Source organism: Phasianus colchicus, chromosome 1 (genome assembly GCF_987193195.1).
Source record: "Phasianus colchicus chromosome 1, bPhaCol1.hap1.1, whole genome shotgun sequence".
Classification (NCBI taxonomy): domain Eukaryota; kingdom Metazoa; phylum Chordata; class Aves; order Galliformes; family Phasianidae; genus Phasianus; species Phasianus colchicus.
The window spans coordinates 194,565,414-194,592,314 of NC_143436.1; the positions used below are offsets into that span (position 1 = coordinate 194,565,414).

At 44.1% G+C, this 26,901-nt stretch overlaps 1 protein-coding gene across 3 annotated transcripts in view; it reads right to left on the reverse strand.

Annotated features, from left to right (window-relative positions):
* The window catches only part of MYO7A (myosin VIIA), a 65,932-nt gene that overhangs the window by 5,286 nt on the left and 33,745 nt on the right, over positions 1-26,901 (reverse strand). For all 3 annotated transcript variants that reach the window (XM_090134146.1, XM_090134147.1, XM_090134145.1), the window contains 29 exons: positions 26,435-26,593; positions 26,015-26,107; positions 24,543-24,637; positions 23,343-23,427; positions 22,183-22,401; positions 21,941-22,048; positions 21,161-21,370; positions 20,440-20,643; positions 19,166-19,342; positions 17,468-17,557; positions 16,123-16,250; positions 14,790-14,916; positions 11,604-11,723; positions 10,699-10,872; positions 10,070-10,297; positions 9,142-9,312; positions 8,065-8,182; positions 7,657-7,783; positions 7,383-7,552; positions 7,082-7,272; positions 6,420-6,544; positions 5,567-5,724; positions 4,662-4,815; positions 4,370-4,525; positions 4,065-4,170; positions 2,470-2,583; positions 1,334-1,421; positions 1,012-1,118; positions 193-378 (listed from right to left, as the gene is read on the reverse strand). In XM_090134146.1, coding sequence (XP_089990272.1) covers positions 193-378; positions 1,012-1,118; positions 1,334-1,421; positions 2,470-2,583; positions 4,065-4,170; positions 4,370-4,525; positions 4,662-4,815; positions 5,567-5,724; positions 6,420-6,544; positions 7,082-7,272; positions 7,383-7,552; positions 7,657-7,783; positions 8,065-8,182; positions 9,142-9,312; positions 10,070-10,297; positions 10,699-10,872; positions 11,604-11,723; positions 14,790-14,916; positions 16,123-16,250; positions 17,468-17,557; positions 19,166-19,342; positions 20,440-20,643; positions 21,161-21,370; positions 21,941-22,048; positions 22,183-22,401; positions 23,343-23,427; positions 24,543-24,637; positions 26,015-26,107; positions 26,435-26,593 — 4,188 coding nt within the window. The remainder of the gene's footprint in view (positions 1-192; positions 379-1,011; positions 1,119-1,333; positions 1,422-2,469; positions 2,584-4,064; positions 4,171-4,369; positions 4,526-4,661; positions 4,816-5,566; positions 5,725-6,419; positions 6,545-7,081; positions 7,273-7,382; positions 7,553-7,656; positions 7,784-8,064; positions 8,183-9,141; positions 9,313-10,069; positions 10,298-10,698; positions 10,873-11,603; positions 11,724-14,789; positions 14,917-16,122; positions 16,251-17,467; positions 17,558-19,165; positions 19,343-20,439; positions 20,644-21,160; positions 21,371-21,940; positions 22,049-22,182; positions 22,402-23,342; positions 23,428-24,542; positions 24,638-26,014; positions 26,108-26,434; positions 26,594-26,901) is intronic.

Genomic DNA, 26,901 nt, shown 5'->3' on the forward strand with positions numbered 1-26,901 from the left:
TGCCCATCCAAACACACATGTACAATTCCTCCTCTTGGTGCTGATGGGGAGCCGTGCTCTGCTAAGGCTCGAGAAGGACCACAGGTCACTCATTCTGGCAACACCGCTTCAATGCTGAACATCAGACAAGTGACACAAGATGGTGGGCTTCCCCAAGCCTAGATTGACATATGAATAAAGTTGCTGTTTTACCCGTTTCCAGTCATCTGGAGAGAGCTGCCGGACGAGGTCCTGAGGCACCAGCTCCTTCAGGAGCTTAGGGATGCTGGGGAAATAGGACTTGTCATCCTCAAATTTCACTCGATAGATGAGAGCTGCCAGCTGCAGGACCTCTTCCCGTGTACACTTGTGGTAACCACGTAGATACTTTGGTAACTCCTGTATAGGAGAGACAGCAATTCAGGGATGGTGACCCCAGACCTTCATTCTCTGCTGGTAAATGGAGGTTGTCTAAAGATCTCTGATCTAAAAAAGCTTCCTGTAATATAGCACAGGGTGGTTCTTTTACTAGATAACTTATGTGTGTATATATAGTCTTGTTCAGTCTCCCTGTCACTGGAAATCCACCATTACCAGGAGATGTTTGAAAAACTGTTATATAAGAAACTATGAAAGCATTAGGGGATATGGTCACATTGGGAAAATTGCTTGATCAAGACAGAAACACAGGGAACAGATGTGTGTTTGCATTTGTTTATGAGAGAGCTTTGTGACATGCAGGTGTACCAAAAAATTTTATGGCTTTTGAGGCCATCATAGCTCATCTTGAAGAATGGAAGAGCAGGCAATCTTCAGAATGCTTCTGAATTTGGCCTCCCTGCTGGGGCTGCTAGCAGAACATACTCTCCCACTTCTTGCTACTTGCTCAAGAATATCTGGCACATTTCCCAGCCAAAGAGACTACCTAAAATGTTCTGTTTAATGCAAGTCTTCACCTTCACATAGTCAGTCTTTCAATTCCATCTTAAAACCTCCCAAAGTCTCCACTGCTATTTCAGATTCCTAGAGTACCTGATAATAGTGGAAGATCGAATCTGCCATTGAATCCTTTCCAGGAGTTGTGTTGGTCCACAGCTTTTTCATGAAGAACACTTGGTAGGTGAGAGAAGGCACTATACCTGCACAAAAGAAGCAGGGAGCAGATATCAGAACAATGCTGTGAGCACCAGAGAGACCATCTCCTCATCTCCCAGGTGACGTCTCCCAGGTGATGTCAGCACAGCCACAGCAATGGCCCAATGGATGTGACAAATGGCAGTCAGCCTCCTTTGATAGGACTAGAGGGCTCATGTAGGACTGTGTGTGACCCACAATGGAGAAAAGGCACTGTTACCATCTTTTGCTGGTCTTGCTTTCTTTATCCAGTCTGTCAGGTGTCTCACAAAGTCAAAGAAGAAATCTCCCTCGGGCACACTTATGACCTGTGGGCACAGTACATGGTTATGAAGACCAAGTAAGCAGCAAGAGGCCACAGGTAGGGCTGTATGCTGCCCAACCTCCTGTGGTTGTTGCTCACTGCTTTGTCTCAGTTAGACTTCTGGACTACAGACTGTTGATGTCAGAAAGACACCACTCCAATTTCCCCCATTACTCTTTGTTGTGGCTTCATGTTTCCTGGAGCAATTAATTTCCCTCCATGATGACTATCTCTACAGATTTATTCCAGTTGCCCAAGACATCTCTACGCCTGCACATTTTTCTTAGTTCTTTATCACAGAATCATAGAGTTGAGTTGGGAAGGACTTTAAAGTTCAGCTAGTTTGAACCTTCTGCTGTGGTCTGGTTGCCCCCTACCAGCTCAGGCTGCCCAGGGCCCCATCCAACCTGGCCTTGAGCACCTCAAGAGATGGGGCATCATAGCTCCCTGAGCAGCCTGTGCCAGTGCCTCCACTGCCCTCTATGTGGAAAATTTCCCCCTAACACCTAATTTAATCTTTTATGAACTCATCTTAACAATAGGCTTGGGTTTTCTACCTCTTTCCTCTGTGAGATCCTCCACATAGAATGGTACTGGTTGGGTCCCTAAATCAGCAAGGACACTGCTGCATTATCATCAGGTATTAAGGCCATCTGTTCTCAACACAGGAGACCTTTCCCTTTTAGGATGATAGTTGTAACCATGGTTATAATACTCCAAATCTCACCTGTAGCAGGTTAGATCTGACTTAGAAATGCTGCACAACTTGCAGAGGAATTAATCTTATTCATGGGGCTACAGAGTTGGAAGGGACCATTAAAGGTCATCTAGATCAACCCTCCTGCAATGAACAGAGACATGCACAAACTAGATCAGGTTGTTCAGAGCCTGGTCCAGCCTGACTTTAAATGTATCCAATGACAAGACTTCCAACACCACATCTCTGGGCAACCTGTTTCATAGCTCTGGCTCCAGCAGTGCACCTACTGAGTCTCTGGAAATGAAGCACTGAGTGCTTTGGCATTACCACAAGGTGAGTGTGGGTCGCTCACCTTGTCAGAGATCTTGACAAAGAGACTGAAGCCTTCAGAGGACTTTAGGAGCAGTCTGTTGGAGATGTTCTGGCAGAAATCCTTTGCTTTTGTGCTGGACTCCACCTCAAATGCCTACAAAGAAAGGAAGAACATTATCATTGCTACCTCAAGATTAATTTCTGTTTTATGCTGTCTTTGAGGAACTCTTAAGTTCAGATGTATGAAGAGATTTAGGTGCACAACACCAGTGAAAACAGAGACGTTGTGGACTGTGGCTCTGCACATGGGAAGGCACATTTATAGATGTTCAGCCATACTATTGGTGAAATGTTGTGATTCAGGATACTACATCTACACTCTGTGTTGACTTCTGTAGAGCTTCCAAGGTAAAGAGATTTTTTCTGATCCATTTGTAACATCTCAGACCTATTTGTTTACCGGAAGGCTGATCTTCAGTTGTTTCTTCACTGATGATATCTCTCCATTTTCCACTTTCTGAGCGATTCTTAGAATTTTCAGTGACTTGGTTTTCTCTGGCCACTTAAGGAGATTCATTTCACAGCAGTTCAAAGAATTTAGACCTCTACCCACCACGTGCATGACCTTGTTAGCCTGAACCACCAGGACCCATGTTCTACATCTCATGAGACTGAGAAAGGTGCATGTTGTACCACAGTGACAAGGCTTCGTTAGTCCACTTGGATGACTTCCATTGTCAAAGGGACTACATCCAAGTGCAGAAGTTCTCTCTGCCTCCTTTCTCCTGGCTTTCACACAGATGTACGTGTATAAAGCAGTGCCATGTTTCTTACTGGTCATATACAAAAAAAACCCCAAAATTCAGTATGATGGGAAGTCCCAGTAGATTTCTTAAAATACCTATAACAGACAAACATGGGCATACATAGCTACTGTTCACATCCTCCCATGCATATGAACTGTTTTTCACATGAACTCCTTTGGAAATGCAAGGATTTAGGTGTACCTAAGGGCATGATAGAAGAGATCAAGCCTCACTACAATACCAGTCAGTAACATGAGACAGCAGTATCTGCAAGAGGATGCCTGTCTGCCTCCAACAACAATATCACTATCTACCTTATTTGTGTATAAGATGCTTAATGAGAGGTTTCTGATTGCAGGTATCATGATTTCTGTGTCATCTCAGTTCAGAAGAATGAGGAATAATTGCATTTTCTTGCTTGCCAGCTCCCTGCTCTGTCACTGGGAGCCCCAGCAGAGTGCCTGGCTAGGCATAGCTTGGTGGACTGTATATTCTAGTCTAGGTTCCAAATAACTGATGGCCAAAGTTTGTGAATCACTGAGAAAGAGGATGGAGATGAACACATCATGTTCCCCTCTTGATAAGATCATATTATAAAATCCCCAGTGAGAGCCAACTCTGCACCCATGTCTTGAAAAGGTAAATTGTAGGAAATCAGACCCCTAAGCTCCAGTCTCCTATCCTGGTAAGAATGGGTTTTCCTGACACTGCTCTGGTTCAGATACTTGTGGGAAGGCTGAATTTTTCTGCATGAATCTCTTCTGAGATTTAGTAAGAATTTGAACAGCCATCCTGACAAAAACTAAGAATTTCTTTCTGTCCCACTTACCTCATCAGTATCATCAGGAAAGTAAACCTTGTGGAAAATTTGGGTGGTTTTGTGTTGAATGGCTTCCACTTCTACAAGATGGGGAGGGTACTTTCTGGACCCATTCCTGCAAAACAGGAGGAGGAAGGTGCCCCAGAATAAGCAACAGTGTCCATCAGACGTACTTTTTATTAGTGTTGGTTGAATGAAGAGAGAGGCTGTGAGATTTCACTGTGTCCCTCCAATCACCAGACTATCTCCTACTTATTGTTTCTCATGCATATTTGGATATTGTGACATGGTTAGGAGGTCTTTTGGTGTTGTACCTTAGGGCTTTCTGGAGTCTCTGGATGCAGTCTGCTGCCAATGGGTGATGTTTCCGGGACTGAAGAAACCTCTGGACGTGGGGCAGGAGGATGTTACTTGGAGGAAAAAGGCCTGTGCACAACCACAGCAGCTCCCAGCCTTTCTCCTCACTGTACCTAAAATAGGAGAGATACAGAACAAAAAAAAGTAACTCATGGCATGGACGCACTAGAAGGGAGGAAAAATGCTCCAGACCTGCTATGCCCAACACAGGCTAGTGTCTCTGGGACAAGGAAAACAGACAACTCTTACTTGATGTGGTTGTCAGTGAGTTGTTTCAGGGTCTGGCAGTAGATTTCATCCTTCAGAGGCTCAGCTTTCAAGGCACCTTCAAATATTTGGTCTGTCAGCTCATTGACTGAGCGGGTCCTTTTGGATGGGTAGTCACCCATATACTTTAGCACTGGTGAGGGGCAGGAGTTAAGGATTAGCTAATTGGGAGGTTTGGTGAACCCCTTCTGTTGATGATATGGTAAAAGACAACTTACACTTGACTACAGAAGTGGCTGTGATAGTAGCAGTAATGGTAGCAGCATTAGTACCAGGCTTATACCAATAGAACTGTTCAAATTATAAACTATGGATCCTAGAGAAAAGCCCACCAAAATACAGAGGCCATTTCCACAGTTCGGATCTACGTTTGCACTCTGCCTATCTCCATGCTGTCTTTATTCTTCCAAGTAGAGATATTCAGGTTTCAAACCCTATTCCTGAGGTCATGAGGACTGGTTTGCATCCACACTGGTTACGTCTACTCCCTTTACAGTAGATGCATCTTGGAAAGTTGAAGTAAGCCAAAACAGAACTGTTGAGTTAACCACTAAGCAGTGTGTACCAGAAAGACTCAATAGTTTAGTGGTTTAGTGGGCATGGTGAGGATGGGTTGACGGTTGGACTAGATGATCTCAGTGGTCTTTTCCAACTTTAATGATTCTATAATCAATTCAATAATTCTTGCTCCCTGTACCTCAGATCTCAAGGATGCTTGAATACAGATGCCAGAATCAGATCCATCTCCAAGTCTGTGACACAGCCCCCTAAGAGGGGACAGAAGGCTTTCTATGGGCTTTGCTTGTGTCCCTGAAGAGACTGATCATCCCTTTGTCTGTCAGATTTGTCCTCTTGTCCAAGGGCTGCACCAGGCAGTAAAAGGATATCAATGAAGGCCATGCAAGCTTCTTGGGACAGCTCCTCACTACCCAGGATCTTCTTCAACAAGGGCTGCTTGATGGGCTCCCGGGTGTAACACCACAGCTTGTCCTTCCCACGGCTCTTGGTGATCATAACTCTGCTCAGGGTGTGCTTAGGTGGAGGCCTGGTGGCAAAGGCAAAGCAAAGTAATAGTAGAGAGGTTACACAGATGAAAGGGACAGTCTGTGGCCTGAGTTTCACCTGGAAGGTTATTCACAACACCTCACTAATGAACTCTTAAACCAAATGGGAATTTACACTTTAGCAAGTATACAGCTCCAGTTCTACCCAAACCATAGCCATTTTGACTTTTCTAGGGCTCAGAAAAATCTGTTTTGGACCCTATTTAAGCACTGATACCCAAACAAACTTTTGTAACAAAAAAGCCCCTTCTAATCACAAGAGGAAAGCTGATGACAACAGGGAGATGGGCAGCAATGATGAAAGAATATTGCCCAGTAGAACAAGCCCACCAGGATGACAATATCCTAGAGGACTTGGTCTGCCTCTTTGGACTGCCAGCCTCTCTGAGCAGAAAGGGCAGTTTTGGGGTCAGTCTGGTAGGCTACATGCAGCTGTGGGGTATACTTTGGAGCTGAGATGAAAATGTCTCCACCTAATTCATAAATCCCTGTCTGTGGAACACTTGTAATTCATGCCATGGCCTAAATTGGAAGCTGTTGTTGTACAGAGGATAAGATAGTTACAGTCTTCTCCAGTGGCCAAAAAATTACTGGTTCCCAAGCTATGTGGAGAAATGGTATTTCTACTCCTGTATTTCTACTCCTGTATTTTTTGAAGATGGTTGAAAAAAATCACCTAAAATAATCATAGGAAAATTCCTCCAAGGTGTATGGTTTCACTCTCTCTTCACTGTCTGAAATTGCCATCTGGGAGGTTCTGATAACATCCTGTCGTTGGTCAGGAGTCATTGTGACCAGTGCCTGTGGGATGAAAAGTTGTCAACTCATATGCTTGATGCAATATATAGGAAGCAGATACAAAATGAAGAGACTGGCAATGAGTGAGTAAAAATAACCCACTAATTTCAGCCAATAGACAGTAAGAACTATAAAAGTGCCATTTCTCTGTGCCATTCTTTGTCACTAATACAAAGAATAACAAATGTTTCCATAGTGGGAATTGTTTTCTAATGAAAAGAATGTGCTTTAGAACCTACTGCTCTATGAATGCATGTGGTAGTTTCTTCTAACCCTAAACAAAAAGGAGTTGTGCCAGCTGGAAAGATGTGAAAGGATTCATGGATATGCCAAGTCATAATCTCATGGTTTTCAAAGTGATGAGACTAGAAGAAAGGCTAAGATACTATTACAAATCACTTGTACCTTAGAAAACGTCACCTCTCTCAGCCACAGTGGTCCAGATTATTGTCAGAAAGACTCTTAAAACCAAACTGCTCAGAAAGACTTTGACCTCCTCAGGCTTTGCATCAAGTATTGCTATTCCGTAAGACAGCTTACCACAATCTCCAGGGGAGGCATGGTGACAGTAGGCAAGACGTAGACAGAATCTGTTGGGAAATCCCCTTTCTGCTTGGTTCGTTCATTGAATCCATTCGCCCACCCTGAATTCATCACATGTTCTCCTGTGTCTTGATCAAGAACTATGAGATCTCCTTTGAGGAAGCTGAGGAACCCAGATTCTTCTCCCACTACAAGAAAAATAACCATTAGTTTGTATGATTTTTTTTTTTTTTTTGCAAGTCTTTTTGGAGTAATTAACATGCCTATGCATTTGCTTTCCTTCTTTACTTCTACTTACCAGGGTTTGGGTTGTCTTGGAGAGTGACCACATACTTGGATCTTTTTCTTAGTCCCTCAAGGAATGTCACTACCAGGTCCCGGATATCCTCTGCATTGTTGGAGGTGAAAGTGTATTCATCTGCTTTAATGGTGGCCAAGGTGAAACTCTGCCCTTGCAGCTTTCCTCCTCTGGGATATGTTTTTATAGGAGATATAAACAGGAAATATAATAGTATTAAAAGTCAAAGTCAAGAAAAAGACTGTTTTAGGGGTAGAACATTAGCTAAGTTTACCTGCTGCTTGACACAGCTGTGATCTCTGGAAAAGAGAGCTCCAAGAGAACTTGTTCCTGTTCATCCACAAAATACACCCCTGTCCAATTGACAGCCACAATCACATCATTTTTAGGTAAGCTTGGCCCTAGATTGAAGGGAAGACATACAATCAGTTCACTAAGGGTATGCCATAGAAAAAGCCTATGTTTCAAAAAAGGATGCAATAACAAAGATCAGTTATTTTTAATAATAGAAATAATGGCAGACTCATGGCTTGAGCCATTGCTAATGAGGATGCACCAAAAAGGAATCTATTCAAAACAGATCACCCGATGGCCCATTAGGTCTTGTCTGTGGAGTCCCTAATTCTTCTACCTTTTGCTTTTCACCATCCCACCCATCCCAGCATGTGTTCTATTGACCCACCTGAGAATTTGAAGGCTTCATAAAACCGAGAAAACAGCAAAGGCCACTTGAAACGTGCAAAATCCACCACCTCTTCCTTGACTTTTTTGGGGTCTGTTCTCTTCTGAGTATAAATTCCCTACCGACAAAGCAAACCATAAGCAACATGAAGCACAAACCAACTTATATCTCAGCAAGAGAGCAAAAACATACAACTCCTTGAAACTCATTCAGTCCATGACATCTGAAGATCTTGGAACCAATATTTAGATCTTGCTGATGCTAAGGCCCGAAGTCCTACAGGAACAACTGAAAAGCTGGAGAAATTCCTAGCAAAAATCTAGTTCCCCCTTCAGAAATAATTAGACTCTGAGAAGTCTGGGCAAGCATCTAGAGTGACAAAGCTGGGTGTGATCATCTCAACTGGCTTTCGGTTTCCCTAACATAGATGTCTGCCTTTTAGCTTGACAGTCCTTTAGCTGGAAGTAGGTATTTGATAGTGCTTAAGCACAGGCATCTAGCTTCATTCAGGACATCTTTTGAAACCTGAGACTTTTGTATGTAGCTTAGAGGCTGATGGAGGGCCTAAGATTCCTGGAGCAGGAATACCCCAGTCTTCTCTGTTCAGGCAACAGAACTGAGCCCCTGGGTTTCCACTGAGAGTGATGGGAAGTGAGACTTAACACAGAGGGAGATGCTTGTATTTAGCTATCTTAATCTGAGGTGGAATCCTGTCTTTAAATAAATGCCAGTCCTTGTACCTGAATGACTCAACAAGTCAGGGAGGTTACACAGCATCTGGTACAATAACATCCTGGTATTGATTGGGGTCACAAACTGCCACTGCAATAGAATCAATAATGCCACAGTCTCATGTGTCAGGAATGAAACACCAGAAAAGGCAGAGTGCAACTCTGCAAGTTGTCTTCTTGCATCAAAAGCAGTGGTTGTTGGACATAACTAGTGCAAAGCACGTCCTTTGCCTTTGTTTTAATTTCAGTGCAGCCAAGATTTGAGCTGTAGTGTCTGACATATTTAGAAGGCACATGAAGCTACTGAAACATATCTTGGCCATTACCAGATGATTTATCATCTTACCTTTTTATGTGCAGCTATAATGAGCTGAGCCCATTTCTCCACTGTTTTCGATGCAGTGATCTCTCTGTCTGGGATGTAGGATGGAATTAGATTTAGCAGCCTTTCCAGTACCATTTCTGACCCATAGTCCACATAGTACTGCTGGGAAGCCAGTTCTGCCAGGTCTTCTTCCTGTGAGATCCACACATGATAAAAGAACTGATGTTAATGTAATAAAGATGGGAAAAGATGCTTTAGTTCCTATAGTGCCTGGTCTTTACTAGTTCAAAGGAGAGCAATTAGGTGCTAAGAAAGAATATCTTCAGTTTGACACCTGGAAAATTTTAAACAGAAGCAAGACAAATTGCACTGGATGTTTTCAGAGATTTTAATGTCTTTTGAGAAGCTCACTTCAGTGACATTGGAATAATAACTGCTCAGGGACATGATTTAGCAGAGGGTTGTTAGAGTTAAGGTAGAATGGCTAAGCTGCAGTTGGACTTGATGATCTTTAGGGTCTTTTCCAACCTGAGCAATTTTATGAATTCTGTAAGCTCACAGAGACTCTAGAGACATAGGTTTCTGCTTCCAACGTCTCTTCAGCACTGGATCTGTACTGCATAGCACAGTTGTATGTAACTTGAATTGTCTGTCTCGTGCCTAAAGCTTATCAGGATTCACCAAACAGGAATCTGACCTGGTGGACTGGTTACAGCATTCCTGTAGCCCTCCAAACTGGGGGTGATGGATGAGGTAACATTCACTCTCTGATCCAAAAGTCCACAGGGAATGGTGCTTACACAGCCCATAGGAGAGTCTGATCCTCCTCCAGCCAAAAGGATCTGATTCCTGTAGCTTTTGTTTCCTAAGTGCATACCCTAATAACTTAGCATGTACCCAGGGAGGAAGGATGTATGTTGATAGACCAGCAGCTGTTGAGGACACTTGCCTTGTCACACCGGTATTCCCCAAACTTCACCCCTCGGACAATTTGTTGGTAAATGAGATTGGTGGCCACATTGTCCTCACTTGGGTTGTGCCAAGGAGTGAAGATCTCCTTCCTGAAGAAGAGCCGCCACGGTGCGTTGCGCTCCTGTGCTCCTTGCTCCTTGGCATACTGCTCACATTGGGACACAGCATCCATCACATGGTCATTGCCACTCCCCAAGGAAGAAACCTAAGCAACGTGGAGGGAAAAGGTGAAATTCATCTGACATCATCTAGGTAGAGATGTCTATGTGTGAGGCACCTCTGGAGGATTTCTGGAGGGATTTTGAAGGTTTCTGGTCCAATCTCCTGCTTGGAGCTGGTCCATCTTTGATCAGGTTGCTCCATTCCCTCTATTTTGAATATGTTCAAGAAGGGAGATTTCATAATCTCTCTGCAAAAACTACTCAAGCGTATGCCTTCTCATTCTGTAAAAATCATACATGCATATATATTTTTTTCTTTCTGATCTTTTGACTGGGCATATGCTCAGAATACAAGGTCCTTCTTTTGCCCTGGAAGATATGTGACATCAAGGAGAATCTCCCTTTTCTTTTATAGGGTTAGTCAGAAGCATTAATTATAACCTACCTTGTCAAAAAGTGCAATGTAAAGTGAAAAGCCAAATCGGTCCTTCAGGCTGATTTTGTCAGCCAATGAATTACAGAGCTCTTTAGCAGTGGTCGCAGAATCTGTCAGCAGTGTTTTTGTTGTCCCATCCATAAATGTGACAGGCAGCATGATTGGCTTCTTGGACTTGGTTGCCTAATAGATTAAAGTCAGACTTTACAATGGCATTCAACATTCTAGGTTATTTACCTATGTACTCTTCCCCCCAGCAATGGTAGCTGGTTTTTTAATTCCTGATTCCACTATTGGCTATATTTCAATGCTACCATAGCATTCTCAACTGGATAATGTATGGTCAGTCACTGGAAGCACTGAAAAAACTGTTTCTTGTATATAATACATTCAATCGTTGAAGTGTTTAATCTAGTAAATTCAACCAGGCTCAGGAATGCTCCTGGGTACTAAAACACAATCATCTGTGCTAGTAAATCAGCGCAGAAAATGAGCAAATATTGCATAAAATGGGCTTATTCCAACTACAGCTGCACCTGAAGAAGCTTGGGCAGCTGTGATGTTCCAAGGACATTCTCAGTAGTTAGTTTGCCTGCAGACACTTTCAGCTGGAAGAATTCCTAGCATACATGGGGCTTAGCTTCATGGCAGCTGGCATTGATGTCTAAGAGCATTCTCAAATGCATTTAATTTAAAAGTACTGATGTAGGCAAAGGGTCTGATCTTCAGTATGCCTTGGAACAAGGCCAGGATGCAAGAGGAATGTAATATATTGTAAATACCTGAAAATTCTTGAAAGATATAGTCATTTTGTCATGATGTTTTCTGCTCTGCCAGAGTTGTGGTTCCCATGACAGTGAAAAGATCCAACCCTGAGCCCCAGAGGCCTTGGAAGGGTATGGAGGGGTTCATACCTGCAGTTCCAGCCAGCTTGGTGGCTGTGTCCTTGTCCCATTGGCAAATGTCCGCCGCAGCCTCTCTTCACAGTAGGGAGCATAACCAGGAGGGCCTCCATTGATAAAGTTCCTTAAGTACTGTTTGCAGCAGGGAACACATTGGTTAGACCATTATACTATTGAATATAGGACAAAATCATGGGAGTGAATGAAAAAGACCTATAAAAAATGTCATGGGAAACTGTAAGCAAGCATCACTCAGAACACTTAGCTGATAATAGAAAACATATTTCACAATTACATTAAACAGGTGTTTCCTTAGTCGGATTTTAAACTGTATTTTATTGGACCCTAAGCCAAAATTTGAAGTACTTCACCATATGTTAAAAATACTTTGCTTAGAAAATGAAATCCAATGACTTCCGCAGTTTGAGAGATACACTTAAAAGCATTACATAAGTGTCTTGGCTAAATTTGTAGCTAAGACTAAGAGCTCTGTAAATCAAAGAAAAGTGCAGAGGATTGGAGTGCTGTGTCTTGAACCGTGCTTAGCATAAGAGGTGATGAAGGTTTCTAATAGGATCCAAAGCATGATCTTCATATTTGGGAACAGAAAACATATTTAAGATTGCCTCATTATCACCTAAATCCATCTCAAAGTGTTCAGTCCTTACTGACATATTCCAGGGTTGTGGAACAGCCTCCAGGCATAATCCTTTCTTGAAATTCTGCATCATCTTTTTCCCATAATGTTGCTGTTATTAAAGTTAGACCCCGAATGGAGGTTTCAGGAAAAAATTAACCAGGAATTTGTTATCATATTCACTGTACACTTCCACTGCACAACAGAGTATAGAGAAGAAATGCTAAGAGATATTTACCCTTATTTGCTTCTTCTTCTGTTTAAATGGTGAATAATTACTGCTAAATGAGTTATGAGGCTATGAGTATGATAGTAACGTCCAGTGCTGACGTGGCAGTTATGTCCCAGTCTAGAACAGGCTGGACTAAGTGGTCTGGGTTAGTGTAGCTTCACAATGAAGCATTCACTGAATTCCATCAAACCTTATCTATCCCTCCGCTTTTCACAAAACAAAAAAGTGAGTCTGCATGGGAAAGGATGCTGTTGGGGGCAGAATCAACATTTAAATGGGAGAATGTATTATCTTCAAACATAATGCTTTAAACTGGTGTGTATGATGTCCCTATGGATTACTACAGATGCTTCAGAGGAGCTCCAGGACGTGGGCCAAGTTATTGCAAGACTGGAGCTTAGAAATATAAACAGAGTGTGTATACTGCAAGAGGTGTCCACATTCACACCCAAGGAGACACAGTCACCAGAGCTGCCCATGGGGACAGAAAATGTTTGGGGAGAGATTCAGAGCAGGATTCTCATTCACAGCCTCAGAATCATCCTCTAGAGGAGTCTCTCTCTTTCCACGTACTATTAGGAGGAGACAAGTATCTGAAATTAGTTGGTATGAACACTCCCTTTTGTCTCCAGCAGTCCAAGGAGCAAAAGGGCTGCCCAAGATGAACAAATGCAGAATGTTTTGGGGAATACTGACACACACTTCAGCACATACCAGGACTTTGGGCAGAGGTAGAATCACAGAGTCAATAAGGTTGAAAGAGATCTCTACGATCATCTAGTCCAACCATTAACCACCAGGCACGCTAAACCACAGATTCATAGAAGAGTCATAGAATCACAAAGTTGGAAAGGACCTACAAGATCTAGTCCAATTGTCCTCCTATCACCATTACTACCCCCTAAGCTACTAAACCACATCTTGTAGCTTGTCTCCAAGTGTCACATCTCCATGTTTCTTGGACACCTCCAGGGACAGTGACTCCACCACCTCCCTGGGCAGTCTGTTCTGAGACTTCAGAATTACTCATTCATTATTTCTGTGAAGTGCTTCACTCACCTAAAATAATCTTTCATTATTAAAAATTTAAATTCCCACAGTCCCCTGTTATATACTTTTTCAGATCACATTACCAGGTGTAATTTAATTTTCTGCCACTTTGGCAGTGATTTATCTGAATTATTTGATTTCTTCCTTACAGTGCCTGGAATGAAAAAGGGTTTTCTATTCTTGGCTTCAGTTCTGATAGAACCTGATCTTAAATCTATGGATATTAAAGTAACACCTTTATTTCCAGTGGGCCTGGGAGCAGTTCTAGGCTCCAACATTCAAAAATCTGGGAGGGTCAAAGGAAGCCTTGTCATGTTGTGTCAAAGCAAAGACAAAGTACTGAGCCCTTTGCCCTGAGCCAGTCAAACTTTAAATCATGGGATTAACTTCAGCAGCCCAGAGGGTGCTGGTCAGACTTGAGGTGTATAAGTTATTTGGAAGGAAGGCTGCTCAAATCTAGGAAGAAAAAATGGAGTATGCCGAAGAAAAAATGAAAATCCTTGAGAAAAATCTGATTTTTAATAGTGTCAGCCCCCTGACTTCAGTCCTGCTGATCTACAATGCGCCTGAAGATACATTATGTAGAATCATAGAATCATTTAGACTAGAAAAGGCCCACCAGATCATCAAGTTCAATCATCACCTAACACTTCCAAGGCCACCACTACCCCATGTCTCTTGGTGCTACACCCACACATCTCTTCAATACCTCCAGGGATGGGTACTCAACCACTTCCCTGTGCTGTCTGTTTCAGTGATGGATCATCCTTTCCATGAATAGATTAGATTTATAATTTGCTATGTAATACTGTTCCTCATCAAACTAGAGGACATGCCTTAGACATGCAGATGCTTGACTAAATGCATAGGTCTTTGGTTGTGAGAAATGGGAGATCTGTGGGCTGGGCCTTTCTGGGTGTGCAAATTCCACATGTGATCTCTGATAATTCAGTTTCTGGGCAGAGGTTACCTATCACATCTTCTTCACCTGGAGTGTAGGAGGCATCATCTGAATTTGTGATCTACTCTCTCTTTAGAGTCAGTGGAAAGAGAGAGCCAATTTCTCAGGAGTAATTTCTTTGATCCTTGCTAAGACATTGAGCTCAGTATCTTGCACATTTTTCTTTCTCATTAGGGAACTTTTGCCATTGTCATTCCTGACAGAGATGAAGACCAGGATTCCTTTCACTATCAAACTCAAGAGAAAAGCTGGTCCCATGGGTGGGGAAGAAAATGTGTCAGCAGATGGTATCCGTGATAAATTTCATCCACAATTTACCTTTACAAACTTCTCAGAAGGAGCAAAACACCCTACACAGAGGGACATCAGGATCCAGCCCCTGGCATGGCTGCTTTTGGATGGGTTCTGAGTCAGCTGCTTGCAGATTTGACAATAAATTTCATCCCTGCAATAGAAGTGAAAATAAAAATTAGAATTAACAAGGTGGTGCTTTTCAGTGTTAACAGAGGAAGAGCCAAACCTGTCTGCAGGTTCATTTCGGAATTACAGGGACATTCATATAATAGTCCTAATGATGGTCACTCTGGTCACTTCATGGTCTATCAAATGCTTTCGTTCTCCTAGTTCTCAACTGGGTTTTCCCTGTGCTTCTGCAGAAATTTTCCATTGCTGACTGGTGTTTTCAGAAAAGAGAAATAAAAGGGAGTCTCAAGGTTCAGGTCTCTGAATGCCTTTTCTGGAAAATGGTGTCTTACAGAGATGGAGTCTTACAAAGGTTTCCCTCTGATAGCAAGTGAGCCTCCTAAACTGGGCCATCTACCAGGAGTCCTTATTTGCTGACTGTTACTTTTGGGGCACCTAAACATGAACTGTAGAAATGTTGGGAACTATTTGTTCCAGCAGAGATCTAGGTTTGTCCATCTCATGTTTAAGTAGACCCATACTCTGATGCATGGATGGATATCTCATCTGGGGAATTAATGTCCAATTTTGCCTTTGACTTTAATTCTCCACATGCAAAATGAGAGATATTGGTACTTCCTTATCTACATGCGAAGCAGCAAAAACTAGTTAACCAACCTGTTACACCGAAAAACCCCATGGAAAAGCTCATGAGTATGCTATTAGATTGAGTAGATGTACAGAAATATAAGGCTAAGGGTTTCCGGTGAAGTGGGAGGATAAAATGAAATGCATTGCAGTACATCACACACACACACAAATGGGCTAAAACACAGATACACAGTCATCTCTAATTTGATTGTTTCTGTTTTTTGAATGCTTTACTTAGTAACAGAAATGAGTTTGAGTTTTTCACTTTTGTGCCATCAAAAATATTCACACAAATGAAAGAGGCCTAAATGGTCAAATGGAAAGCAAAGGATAGTGAACAGCAAGCATAAGTGCTAATGAAGCAATACAGCACCCACCAGCTCTTTCAGAAGCCTTTGAATCCCTCTGCATGGTCTTTTGATCAGGTCTGACATGAACACTAAAGAAGTGACCTAACCCAGCCCAATTGTGCAATACAACCAGAAGGATAAGGGCATGATAAAGCTGCACACACCAGCAAAATCATTTGGACAGGAATAGCTCAGTGAAGAAGGAATTAAAAGAATGGCATGTTTATGCCTTTGTCCTGATTTCTAACCTTAATGCTGGCCTGAGGATGCCATTACCAATAATGAAATGGAGCTTCTCCAGGTTGGATGTGGGTCGGTCTTCAAGCATGCTATTACCTTGGAGTGTTGATTCCCCGTCATGAAGTCTTTTTGTCACCTGCCAACCAGACACATTGCTCTCTTTCAGCACAGCCATTTACTGTGGCCCCCCACCCCCAACCCACATGTGGTGTGCCCCCCCCAAGGAGGACTCCTCCACCAGCCCCGAAGGGACTCAGAAGCTTTTCGGTCTATACATTGTCAGTGATGGGAGGTTGTGAGTTGGTTGGCTTTAATTACGTATGGATGAAGATGAAAATGGCTCTGCCTGGTCACGCTTCTACCTGCTTAGTTTTTTCTTTTGTTTTCTACAATGGCGCCCTGGCAACCCAACACTAGGCTGGACCCACAGCTGAAAAACAGTCACCAACGATGCTTGGGATAATCCAACTTATTGTCAAGGAAGGCTGGTCCTTTCAATTTAGTCATATTTAAAAAAAAAATGTTAAAATACTAACAGATGGGCCCTCTCTCCATGCTAACAATGCATGGTGTTTTTTGGGTTGGCATTCATCCACCTCTCTGCCCACAGTTCTCTACCTCAGCTGGTCAACTCATTCTCTATTTAGAGCCACTAGAGAATGTGTTCTGAGATACTTTAGGATAAGCTGAACTGGTTCCTACTTCTTTCCTCTGACACTAAAGGGAAGAAGGATGACTATATCAGAGAGAGGTTTTCATGTTCTCAAGCAGCTGATTTGGTGCCTGCTCTGGAAGTGGACAAGACACTATGAAAAAGACTGAATCCATGTGTTTGCTTTGCTCTCATCCCCCTACCCAAAAGCCTTATTGCTCCTCACTCTTTCGGGATGGTATTTCCAAAAGCTCTCAGCTTTGGATAGCTACGCATAGGAGAATTAGAGAAGAGAGAGGCAGAGGATGGGTGAGCACTTTTGAATGGCCTTCTTCTGCTACCTATTACGCAGAGGAGGGCAGGAAGCTAAAAGCAGGGGTAACATTCAGACCATCACAAGTGGTGAGAGGTTTCAGCAGCTGGACGGAGGGCTGTGAAAGAGGGGAGGGAAGGTGCTGAATGGATGGAGAACAGGAGTCGAGGGGAGGCCGGCGCGAGGTGCAGAATGACTCAAGGAGACACGGGAAGCCAACCTTTCCCCTTAAACACTCCTTAAATCTTTCAGGCAGAGAGACAGGTAGCGCCAAACCCAGAGGAGGGCTGGTTCTATGTTGTCTAGGGAAAAGCAGAAGAGAGTCAGAGAGGGCTGCAGACAATCCAACGGCACTTGTGCTGCCAGGCGGCCAAGCGTCTCCTCTCACCTCCTCTGTCAGTTTGGATTTCTTCTTGAGTGTTAAGGAGACCAGTTTGTGCCGCACACTGTTCTTCTTGTGCCCGTCAATGTGAGTACTCTGCAAAGCAAGAAACACACAGTGCAGTGTGGTGATGGAGAGCCCTGCCAAATACAAGCTGTCTCTGCTTCTCCAGGACTTCTGCAAGGGGTAGAGACTGAGACATTTCAGAAGAAGACAGGAACTAGAATGTTCCTTTTGCCCCATGATAAATCAGGTTGGGCTCTGAATTTGGCAGATGATCATTGTTTTATCAATGAACCTACCCCAAATTAAACTTACATACTGGACATGGCTGCAAAAAGACCAAGCCATGTTGAAAAAGTGGCTGACTCCTAGTCCAACTATGCCCCATCACTTGTACTGTACCCTGTTCAGGCTTGTTCCTACTTCACAAGTGAGATGAGCAAAATCACCCTCTGAGATGTGTGATTTGCATAGCACACTTGTGAGATGGAAGTCACCCTGTCAGCGATTCAGGGGCAGCTATTGTTACCCATTATGGTTTCATCATCATTACCTAGCTCTGTGCTCTATCAGATTTCCCAGAAAAATAAAATTTCATGTGGCACTGATTACATATCATCAAGCAGACGATATGATTTTTCTGTTGACTTTCTGCCAGCTTTCTGCCAGCTGTGAGACCGAGATGGCATGAACAATAGCTTTACTTTTTAACTCAGTTAACCTCTTCAAAACTGAACATCTTTGAAATGACTGATATTACACCAGATCAACACTTTGAGCTCTGCAGCTTTAATGGTTTGTATCCATTATAAAGTCAAGCTGGATTCACAAGCCATCAGGTTTAGGGTCAGCTCAAACATCTTTACACTGCTGTACACTCCTCAGAGCACGTATAACAGCAGATGCAAATGACAACTTAATTTTTCTTTCTCTTCTCTACTATTTAACAACTCAGTTGGATAAAATATGCCTTTTCATAAATAAACAAGCAAAAAACATGATAGCTAGAAGGAATGGAAGGTAATTCTTAGAGCATACTTTTACAAAATACAAGTCCAAATCAGATTGCACTCCTTCTCAGGTGCTGGAGTGAAAGTGCTGAATGAAATCACCATCTATAAAAACAAAAAATCCTAATACCAGGTAACAGCTTACCATATTGTACAAAACAACTGTCAAAATGAGAATGTATCAGTGCTATGGGCAGTGATTTATCCAGAGCGATGTCTTATCTGGGAGGGGTCCTAAGACAAAGTCCTCCAAATATTCCCAGAATGTTCTGAGGATGCAATAGGGATTTCTGCAGCCTAATCTCCTGGTAATTCTTCACTTCCTGCTCCAAGATTAAGGGCATATTTTTAAATTTTTCTCTGCTGACCCAGAGCAAATCAACACAAAATCCCCCAAAAGAGAGACCAATGACTCAAGACACTGCATTTCTCCCATTTATCTCTGCCATCTGGGGAGGAAGAGAGAGATGAAAGCCCCGTGAGAAATATCAGGGTGCTTCCCTGACAGTACTGCTGGAGGCATTTGGTTATCTTTGTAAATAAGTGATAGAAACAACACCTGATGCACAGACAATTCTCCCTTTGTAGCATAACTGCAGATAAAATTGACAAACTAATTTCTTCCCAACATATTTTGATATGAAAATACCATCTCTCTGACAGACAGTTACCTCAATTGGAAAGCAATTACCTCTCCTTCTCCCTGCAGAGCCTGCAGTTCTTTCTTATAAGTCTTCTTCCCAAGAGTTTCATAGATTTTCGTCATCACTGGTATCTTCTCACCACCATCACTCATGGCCGTATGATATTTTGGCTCAGGGAGGTCTCCCATGAAACGGAGGATAGTGATCCACACAGCAAGTGCTGCCTGTTGAAATAAAGTTTAACTCCATCAGATTGCAGTAGGGCAATGGAGGTGGTAGTCAAACCACGTTCTTAGTGGAGCCAAGACATTGGACCAGATAATCCTTGTGGGTCCCTTCCAGCTTGGGATATCTTATGATTCTATGAATCCATTGGGATCATGACCATAGTCTCCTTGTCTACCTGTGTGACACAAAACTAATTTGCTCACAGCATGAATCTCATCTGAGAGAGAAAAGTTGGATATACTGGTGGCCAGGACCACAAATTCAGGATCTGTGTTCTTGCCATCATGAATATGTTTCCATATCCTACAAGGGATTTGCATCTTGGCTAGGAGATGTCACATTCAGATGGAATCACAGAATCATTAATGCTGGAAAAGACTTCTAAGATCATCTAGTCCAACTGTCAACTCATCCCCACCATATCCACTAAACATGTCCATCAGTGCAACATCTACCCTTTCCTTGAGCAGCTCCAGGGACAATGACTCCACCACCTCCCTGTTGGTGGTATGTTCCAATGCTTGACTATTCTTTCTGAGAAGAAATTTTTCCTAATATCAACCTCCCCCTTGGAGCAACTTATGACAATTACCTCTTGTCCTAAAGACATAAACAGTGACTGAGAACTTCTAACCCTCTGTAGAGGAGAAGGAGAATCATAGAGAAGGCAAACTTCATGACCTTTGTAATGTTCATTACAATTCTGCCCTTGTACTGTTGGTTATGGGGCAAGCCTTTCTCCTCTACTAGCTCTGTACTGATGCACGTGTCAAGATAAGAAACAACATTTGCATCTGCAAATGCAGATTTGCAAATGGTACCAGCACAACAATTTGTATCTTCCATGACCTAAGCCCAGAAGACTTCATTAACTGTCTTAAATATCAAGGCATAGAGATAAACTCACCACTGTGTCCCTCTAATGTTTGTTGTCTTAGTCTGAGAGCATGCCCAGTGGATAAGGGCTGTGCTCTCCCCTGAACCATGAACACACACCAGTGTATACCAAAGGCAAACTGGTGCCCTTCAGGTGAAAGGCTCCCCAGGCTTGCTCCAACCCACCCTGCTCAAGGGTTTTCCTCCCCTGCCTCACCAACTGGTCTCCTTCATCTTCGTGGTACAAGAGAGGCTGCTTGAGAGGTCGGCGAATGTAGGTGTGTGTTGTCGTGCCCTGGAAATACGTGGCTGCAAACTTGGCAAATTTGTACTCTGAGAGATCTTCCTCCTCTTCCTCAGGGAGAGGCAATGCAGCATCAAGGTCCTCTTCCTCCAGCTCCTTCTGGGCTCGCTCGAGATCCTGGTGGGGAAGTGGTTGTCAGGTGGTCAGCATGTTTCTGGATGCTGAACTGTACTTCCCCCTTGGGCGTGACTTCACTGACTATCTGATTTCCATCAAGAAAAGCCAACTGGAGGGAAAACCATGAAATGTAACTCCTGAGCCCAAGCAAATCATGAGTCCAGAAGGACACCTTTTGCTCAATAATGTCCCCAGAGCACTTGGAGAAGCATTAAGTTTGGCAATGGCTGCCCAAGTACCGAATGACTTGAGCAGTGATGAAAAAAATCACAAAGGCCACAGGTCCTCACTGATCTTACAGCAATACTGCTCCCTTCCATGTAGCAGCCCCACAGAAAACCTGCATCAGCACGTCTGTCCCAGCCACAGCACAGCAAACCTGTGGGGCCATGCAGAAGGAAGGAACTCTTGAAGGAAGGCCCCCCTTAGTACTGACCCATTGTACCCTAATAAATTCACATGTGTTGCTGAAGCCTTTTATGTCACAGTCAACCTGTGTGCATCAACCTGTAAGTACCTCGAAGCCATTGGGTGCCTGCCCCTCCTGGCCGGGCAGGGAGGAGGTAGTCCCTAGGAATCCAAACATTTTGTCCACCATTTCTGAGTCATTCACTGGCTCGTTGCGCGCTCTCTCCATTTTTTCCAAAAGCTCTTTCTTCCGACGTGCTTCCTCCTTTTCCTTTACTTCTCTCTCTGCATCTTCACGGGCCAGCTGGGCAAGGCGTACCTGGAAGAGAAAATGTACAGTGACTGAACCGCTGACTCCAGAGAGCTGGCACTGAATTCCATGGAGACCAGCTTTAAAAATGTGAGGTTCTCAGTGCTCAGGACACTATCCCAGCCATGTGAGCTGGAGCTAAACAGTAGCATGTTTATATAGAATCTCAGCTCCCTAACTGTAGAAGGACAAAGAAATAATATATTCTCTTCTACAGTGCCTTTTTAGAAGGTCTGATCCCTGCACTGAGACTCTCACTGGTATTTTTATATTTTATACATCCGTGCATGTGCACACTTGCACACATACACATTATCTACACAATTCCACCTTCAGCCTTCATACAACACCAAAAGGAAGCAAATAACAACCGTAATCTCTGACATTCCTTTGCAGCAGATCAGAAATTCTGGAGCAGCCTAAGTCTAGATAGGGCACAGAGGGGCTTTAGTGAATTAAATACAAATAACTCAAGCAGGGCAGAAATCCCTTAGATATTTTTGGCATTCCCCCTCAGTGGAGCAGAAGCATGCCCTGGAAAATAGTGAGAGAGCCCTGGAAAGAGCGATCCTGGCATACTTGATGTTTCTTTTCTGCTTCCTCTTTGGCTTTCTTGGCACTCATCTCCTTTCGGAGCCGTTCCTCTTCCGCCAGCCGAAGTTTCTCTGCTTCCAGGCGCCGATGATACTGAGGAATAAACACAGGAGCCCTTCTCAAGAGACGTTTCCTACTTTTTAGGATTCTTTGGTGCCCTTTAAACTATTTGTCCTCCCTCTCTCCCCACTTCTCTTTCCCACTACCATCCTCTCCACAACACGTACCTCTCCTCGGAGGCGCTTGTACAGCCTCCGTGCTATCATGCCCCGTGCGTAGGCCTGCACAGTGAGGACAGCCCAGAGGCGGTGACGGAAAGCCCTACGGACCAGGTAGCCCCTGCAGCGGGCCTGAAACTCGATGATGCGCCGGCGGGCCATGTGGTACTGCTTGTGGAGTTTGCGGGATCTGTAGAGGGCCTGCAGTCTCAGGAAGCCAATACGCATCTGCAAAAGGGAGAACGATGAAACCAAGCCACCGCAGCTCACCCTGAGCAGATTTGTTTTGCTAATCTTCTTCTTAAATAAGAGTGACTGAAATCAGATCTCACCAAGACAAGCCCTCTGGGAGGGAGGTTCTCCAAGAGGGTGGAGAAATGAAGCCCTCTGGCTGGTGCATTAATTAAAGCCTAAGGAGGATGAAGGGAGTTTCTTGCCCACTGAGACCTGTGGTTTCTGTCTTTGAGAGGTTTCAAAAGGTCTGGCTCCTGATACCAACCTCGAGCCTGCTCCCATGGAGTTCTAACATCTCTCATGGATTTTAGCACTTGGCAACTCTTCTCAAGGCAGGGGGGTTGGAGCTTTGAGGTCTGTTCCAACACAAGCTATTCTGTGATTCTATGACTTCCCTGCTAATCACTGCTCCTGCAGATCTCTTTCCGTGAATTGGCTTTGTGGAAGCAGGCAGCACCTTGATCAGTCTGAAAATGGCAATTTCTATCCTATTGCAGCCTCACAGGATACTGAACCCTTTAGACCACAGCACACTTCTGAAATGACCTACTTTGGGGTCAGAACTAGCTAGGACAAGGAGAGATGAAGGCCATGGATTAGGCTGAGAGCCCAGGAGAAAGCCCTGTTTGCAGATGTGATCACATATGGGGATGGAGTCTGTTTTTCAGAGTTTTCAATCACTTGGAAAGTAGGGGAAGGCTTTTAAAAGCCCAAGTGACTATTTGATACAATGGAAATCTAATCTATGAGCAAAAGGGACAGCATGGAGGTGATAAGGAGTTGTTTTTAATGAGAAGGCACAACAGCAAGGACACAATTCCTTTCATCCCACCAACCCAAACCTGGTGGGGCAAATTGAGCCAGAAAACTCTAATTTAGGTCCCAATTAAAACAGATAGGAAGGCGAAAGTGTGAGGAAGCACCCATATACTTACAGCACCATAGTTCTTCCTGCAGTTATGTCCACGCCAGTATCTCTGAATCATCAGGACTGAATTTCTCACTTTCAGAAAATTGGACCTGTAAAGGCATTTCAGACTTGTGTCTACAGTTTGGCATGATTTACTATCTCCTGGGCCTCATTCTTTAGAGACTTGAAATTGAGCATCTGGGTGGAGCAAACTCTGCATTTTTTTGCCTGAAAATTTCCCCTTCCCCAGCTTTCTTTGCCTTTACAAGAAGGTCTGTATGGTCTCTCTCTGATGGGTCTCCATATACTGATCCATGGGATTGGGCAGAGCAGATACTGGGAACAGTCCCTGCCTTCCCCCCTTTGCATTCTCCTCTGAAATCTCACTGCCTGCTCTCCCTGCTTCAATCCCAGACACGTGCAAATTGATTCAATCTGATTCAAACTTCAGCAATACCACCCCACTACTTTCATCTGCTCACTACATGCTCCTGAGACTGGTCTGATCACGTGCATAGACACCCTGGGAGCAGCAGCATCACAATAACACAGAGATCTCTATAGGATTGCTGTGGTAAGGACTTCCAGAAGGCTTAAAGAGGGCTTAAAGCTTGGAAAAGAGTAATTATCAAAGAGTGTAGCAATAGGACAGTGTAATGCCTTCAAATTAAAAGAAGGTAGAATTAGATTAGATATTAGGAAGATATTCTCCACTCTGAAGGTGGTGAGAGCCTGGTAAAGTCTGCTTAGAAAAGATGTGGGTGACCCATCCTCGAAAGTGCTCAAGGTCAGGTTGGACAGGGCTTTGGGCAAACTGATCCGCCAAAAGCTGATCAACCCAAACTAGTCTGCGATTCTGCAATTCTAAGATGGGAACAACGTTAGTTGTAATAGAGGATTCAATAGCCCCGTTGCAGTCTTGTGGGGATCTCCTGCAGACTGGGGGCTTAGTGTTGCCTTCAGCAGAGTCTCACTTAACAAATATTTGCTCCCTTGAAGACACCGCCAAGCAGGAACAGAAGGTTCTACTCTGTCCATATTTGAGGCAAGGAATAATTTTACTTCTATTTTTTCTATTGTTTTCCTCCAATATTTGCTGCAACTGCATGCCAAGTCCCCTCTTCCCAGCTATGGACAGCTCAGGTCAGATGGGTGAAAAGGGAACAATGCATCCCATGGGAGATGCTTGTTAGCCCACATCCCAGCCAACAGAAAGGTTGGTTACCTGTCCTTGAACCCACGCACAACCTTCTGGATGAGGATGACTTTGTCTGTGATGGCCTTGTCCCTCTCAATCTCCAGCAGCATGTCATGGTGATCCTGAGGGGGGAAACAACACAGTACTCATGTGTGAAAATCTACAATCACTTGAAATGTGGCAGTAAAGGTGATGCAAGGCCCTTCACAAGGGAAGAAGACCAAAACAAACTCTTTGGACATTTTAATTCCTGAGCATTCCTTACCTTCTCCTGGAGAAATCTTAACATAAATCTTAGTGATTCACTGCCTTAATTCCCAATTGAACCAGAGCAGCAACAGGCTGAATATGCTGAACTTTGTGTGTCTGAAAGCACACAAATTATATTGCCCTTCCATGGTGAGCTCCATGTCAGTGCCACTAGCCACGGGAACAAGTCCCAGGAGCACTGGAGAGGTTTGGGAGCAAACCTCAGACTGCCTTGGCCACATCACTCCCTCCAGCTAAAGCTGCAGTTCTTCCATATCCTAAGGACAAAACAGCTTCATTACGTGGAATTTCCTTGTCCTGAAGCATTCAGATGCACCGATCTAAGCTTTTTTTCTTCATTCCTCCCACACTGAGCTCCACTTTCTGTCCCAGTTGCAGCATGCTGAGCCCTGCAACACTGGGTGCAGTGGAGGCAAGTCCACATGCTTCCTGCTCTGCTTGACCTCACACTACCCCTCAGGGCCTCCCGATTTCTCTGTTTCCTGCCCTAACAGCTGTGGGATCTTGATAACAGGCTCTGGAAAGAGTGACTAGTAGAAACAGCTTCTAGGGAAGGGATGGAGGTGAGGTGTGGGTGTTATTTAAATATAAGCCATCAGAATCTAGTGGCATCTGAGATTTTTGTTTGAGAGAAGGCTTTGCTTCCATTCTGGTTCCTGGTCAGCTCAACCTTATGGCCCAAGCATAATGCAGGAGACTGTTTGTAAGGAGAATGCAGTATAAATGGTCAGTGGATGGTCTCATTCAGGGGGCTACTGGGAAACCTGAAATGCTGGCTGTTAGCTGAACCAATGCAGAGAGGTAAACTGTAGGCATGCCCTGTGTTGTGCAAGGACATGCCAAAACCAAACTGAGCTTGTTGTACTCTCAATCCCTCTTTCTGCAGGGCTTTGCATGCACACCTCTCCTACTGCTTTGCTTTGTGTGAAGGCAGGATCCGAAATAAAGCATCTCAGCCTAAGAGGGAAAAGGCTGTGAGTTTAATGTGACTATTTCTGTGTCTGTACGAGCATGTGCATGCATCAGGGCTGGCAGCGTGTCAGGACTTCCTCCTGCCTGACACTTCCTAAACCAGCTCCAAATATCCTGCCTTGGCTCAGTTTCTGCTTATTGCTGTGCCAGCCCAGAGACCGGATGTAAGGGTCACGTCTTGTGATGGAAAGGGTTGGTAGGAGGCCCCTTCATCAACAGGGATCCTGGATAGCAGGTTGATGCAGGGATCCCAGTACCTTCAGGAATATCTTTGTCTTGCCAATCTGCCAGTCATCATCCTTTCCAAGCACCGCTTCAGCAATGCGCTGGCATGTCCCACGCAGGTCCCCCTAGTGGGAATGGAAATGTTGTTCATCAGGACCAGCTTCACCCTTTCTGCTCACTGCTGACCCTTTCTGATCTAAACTCCAGTAGTTTTCTGCTAATTAACTTCTCACCACATTTAAGGGGAGGGAGTGGTAATGGCTGAATAGGGCCCCTTGGTGCTCAGCTCTCTGTCCCTGCCAGTCCTGGGACCACTCTTCTTTCACTTGAAAATCCCAGAGCACTGCTGCCACATCTGGGGATCAAATGTTGTGCAATTGCATTCGGAGAGGATGCAACTCCTACGAACACCTCAGAGGGATCAATTATTGGCAATGGAAGAAGACACTCACCTGCTTGTATGCTGGCTTCACCCCAGGCATAAGCACCCGGTATCGGTCCACAAACTCCACAAATGTATAGCGGATGGGGTAGCCAGCCCGGCGGATCCGAATGGTCTCCATCATCCCTGAGTACCTCAGCTGACGGACACACAGCTCCCGGTCAAACAGCTGGGGAGGTTACAGGACATGGTGGTTTGACTGGATATTAGGAAGAAATTATTCTTAGAAAGAATGGCAATGCATTGACACGGGCTGCCCATTGGGGTGGTGAAGTCACTGTTCTTGGAGGTGTTCAAGAACCATGGAAACGTGGCACTGAGGGACATGGTCAGTCAGTGGGCATGGTGCTAATAGGTTGGGTTTGGTCTATAGGTCTTTTCCAACCTAAATAATTTTATGACTGCACACCTTGGCCTGGCCATAAGATGGAAGCTATGTAAGGCATTGAGGGCAGGCACACACTCAAACCCTCCGTG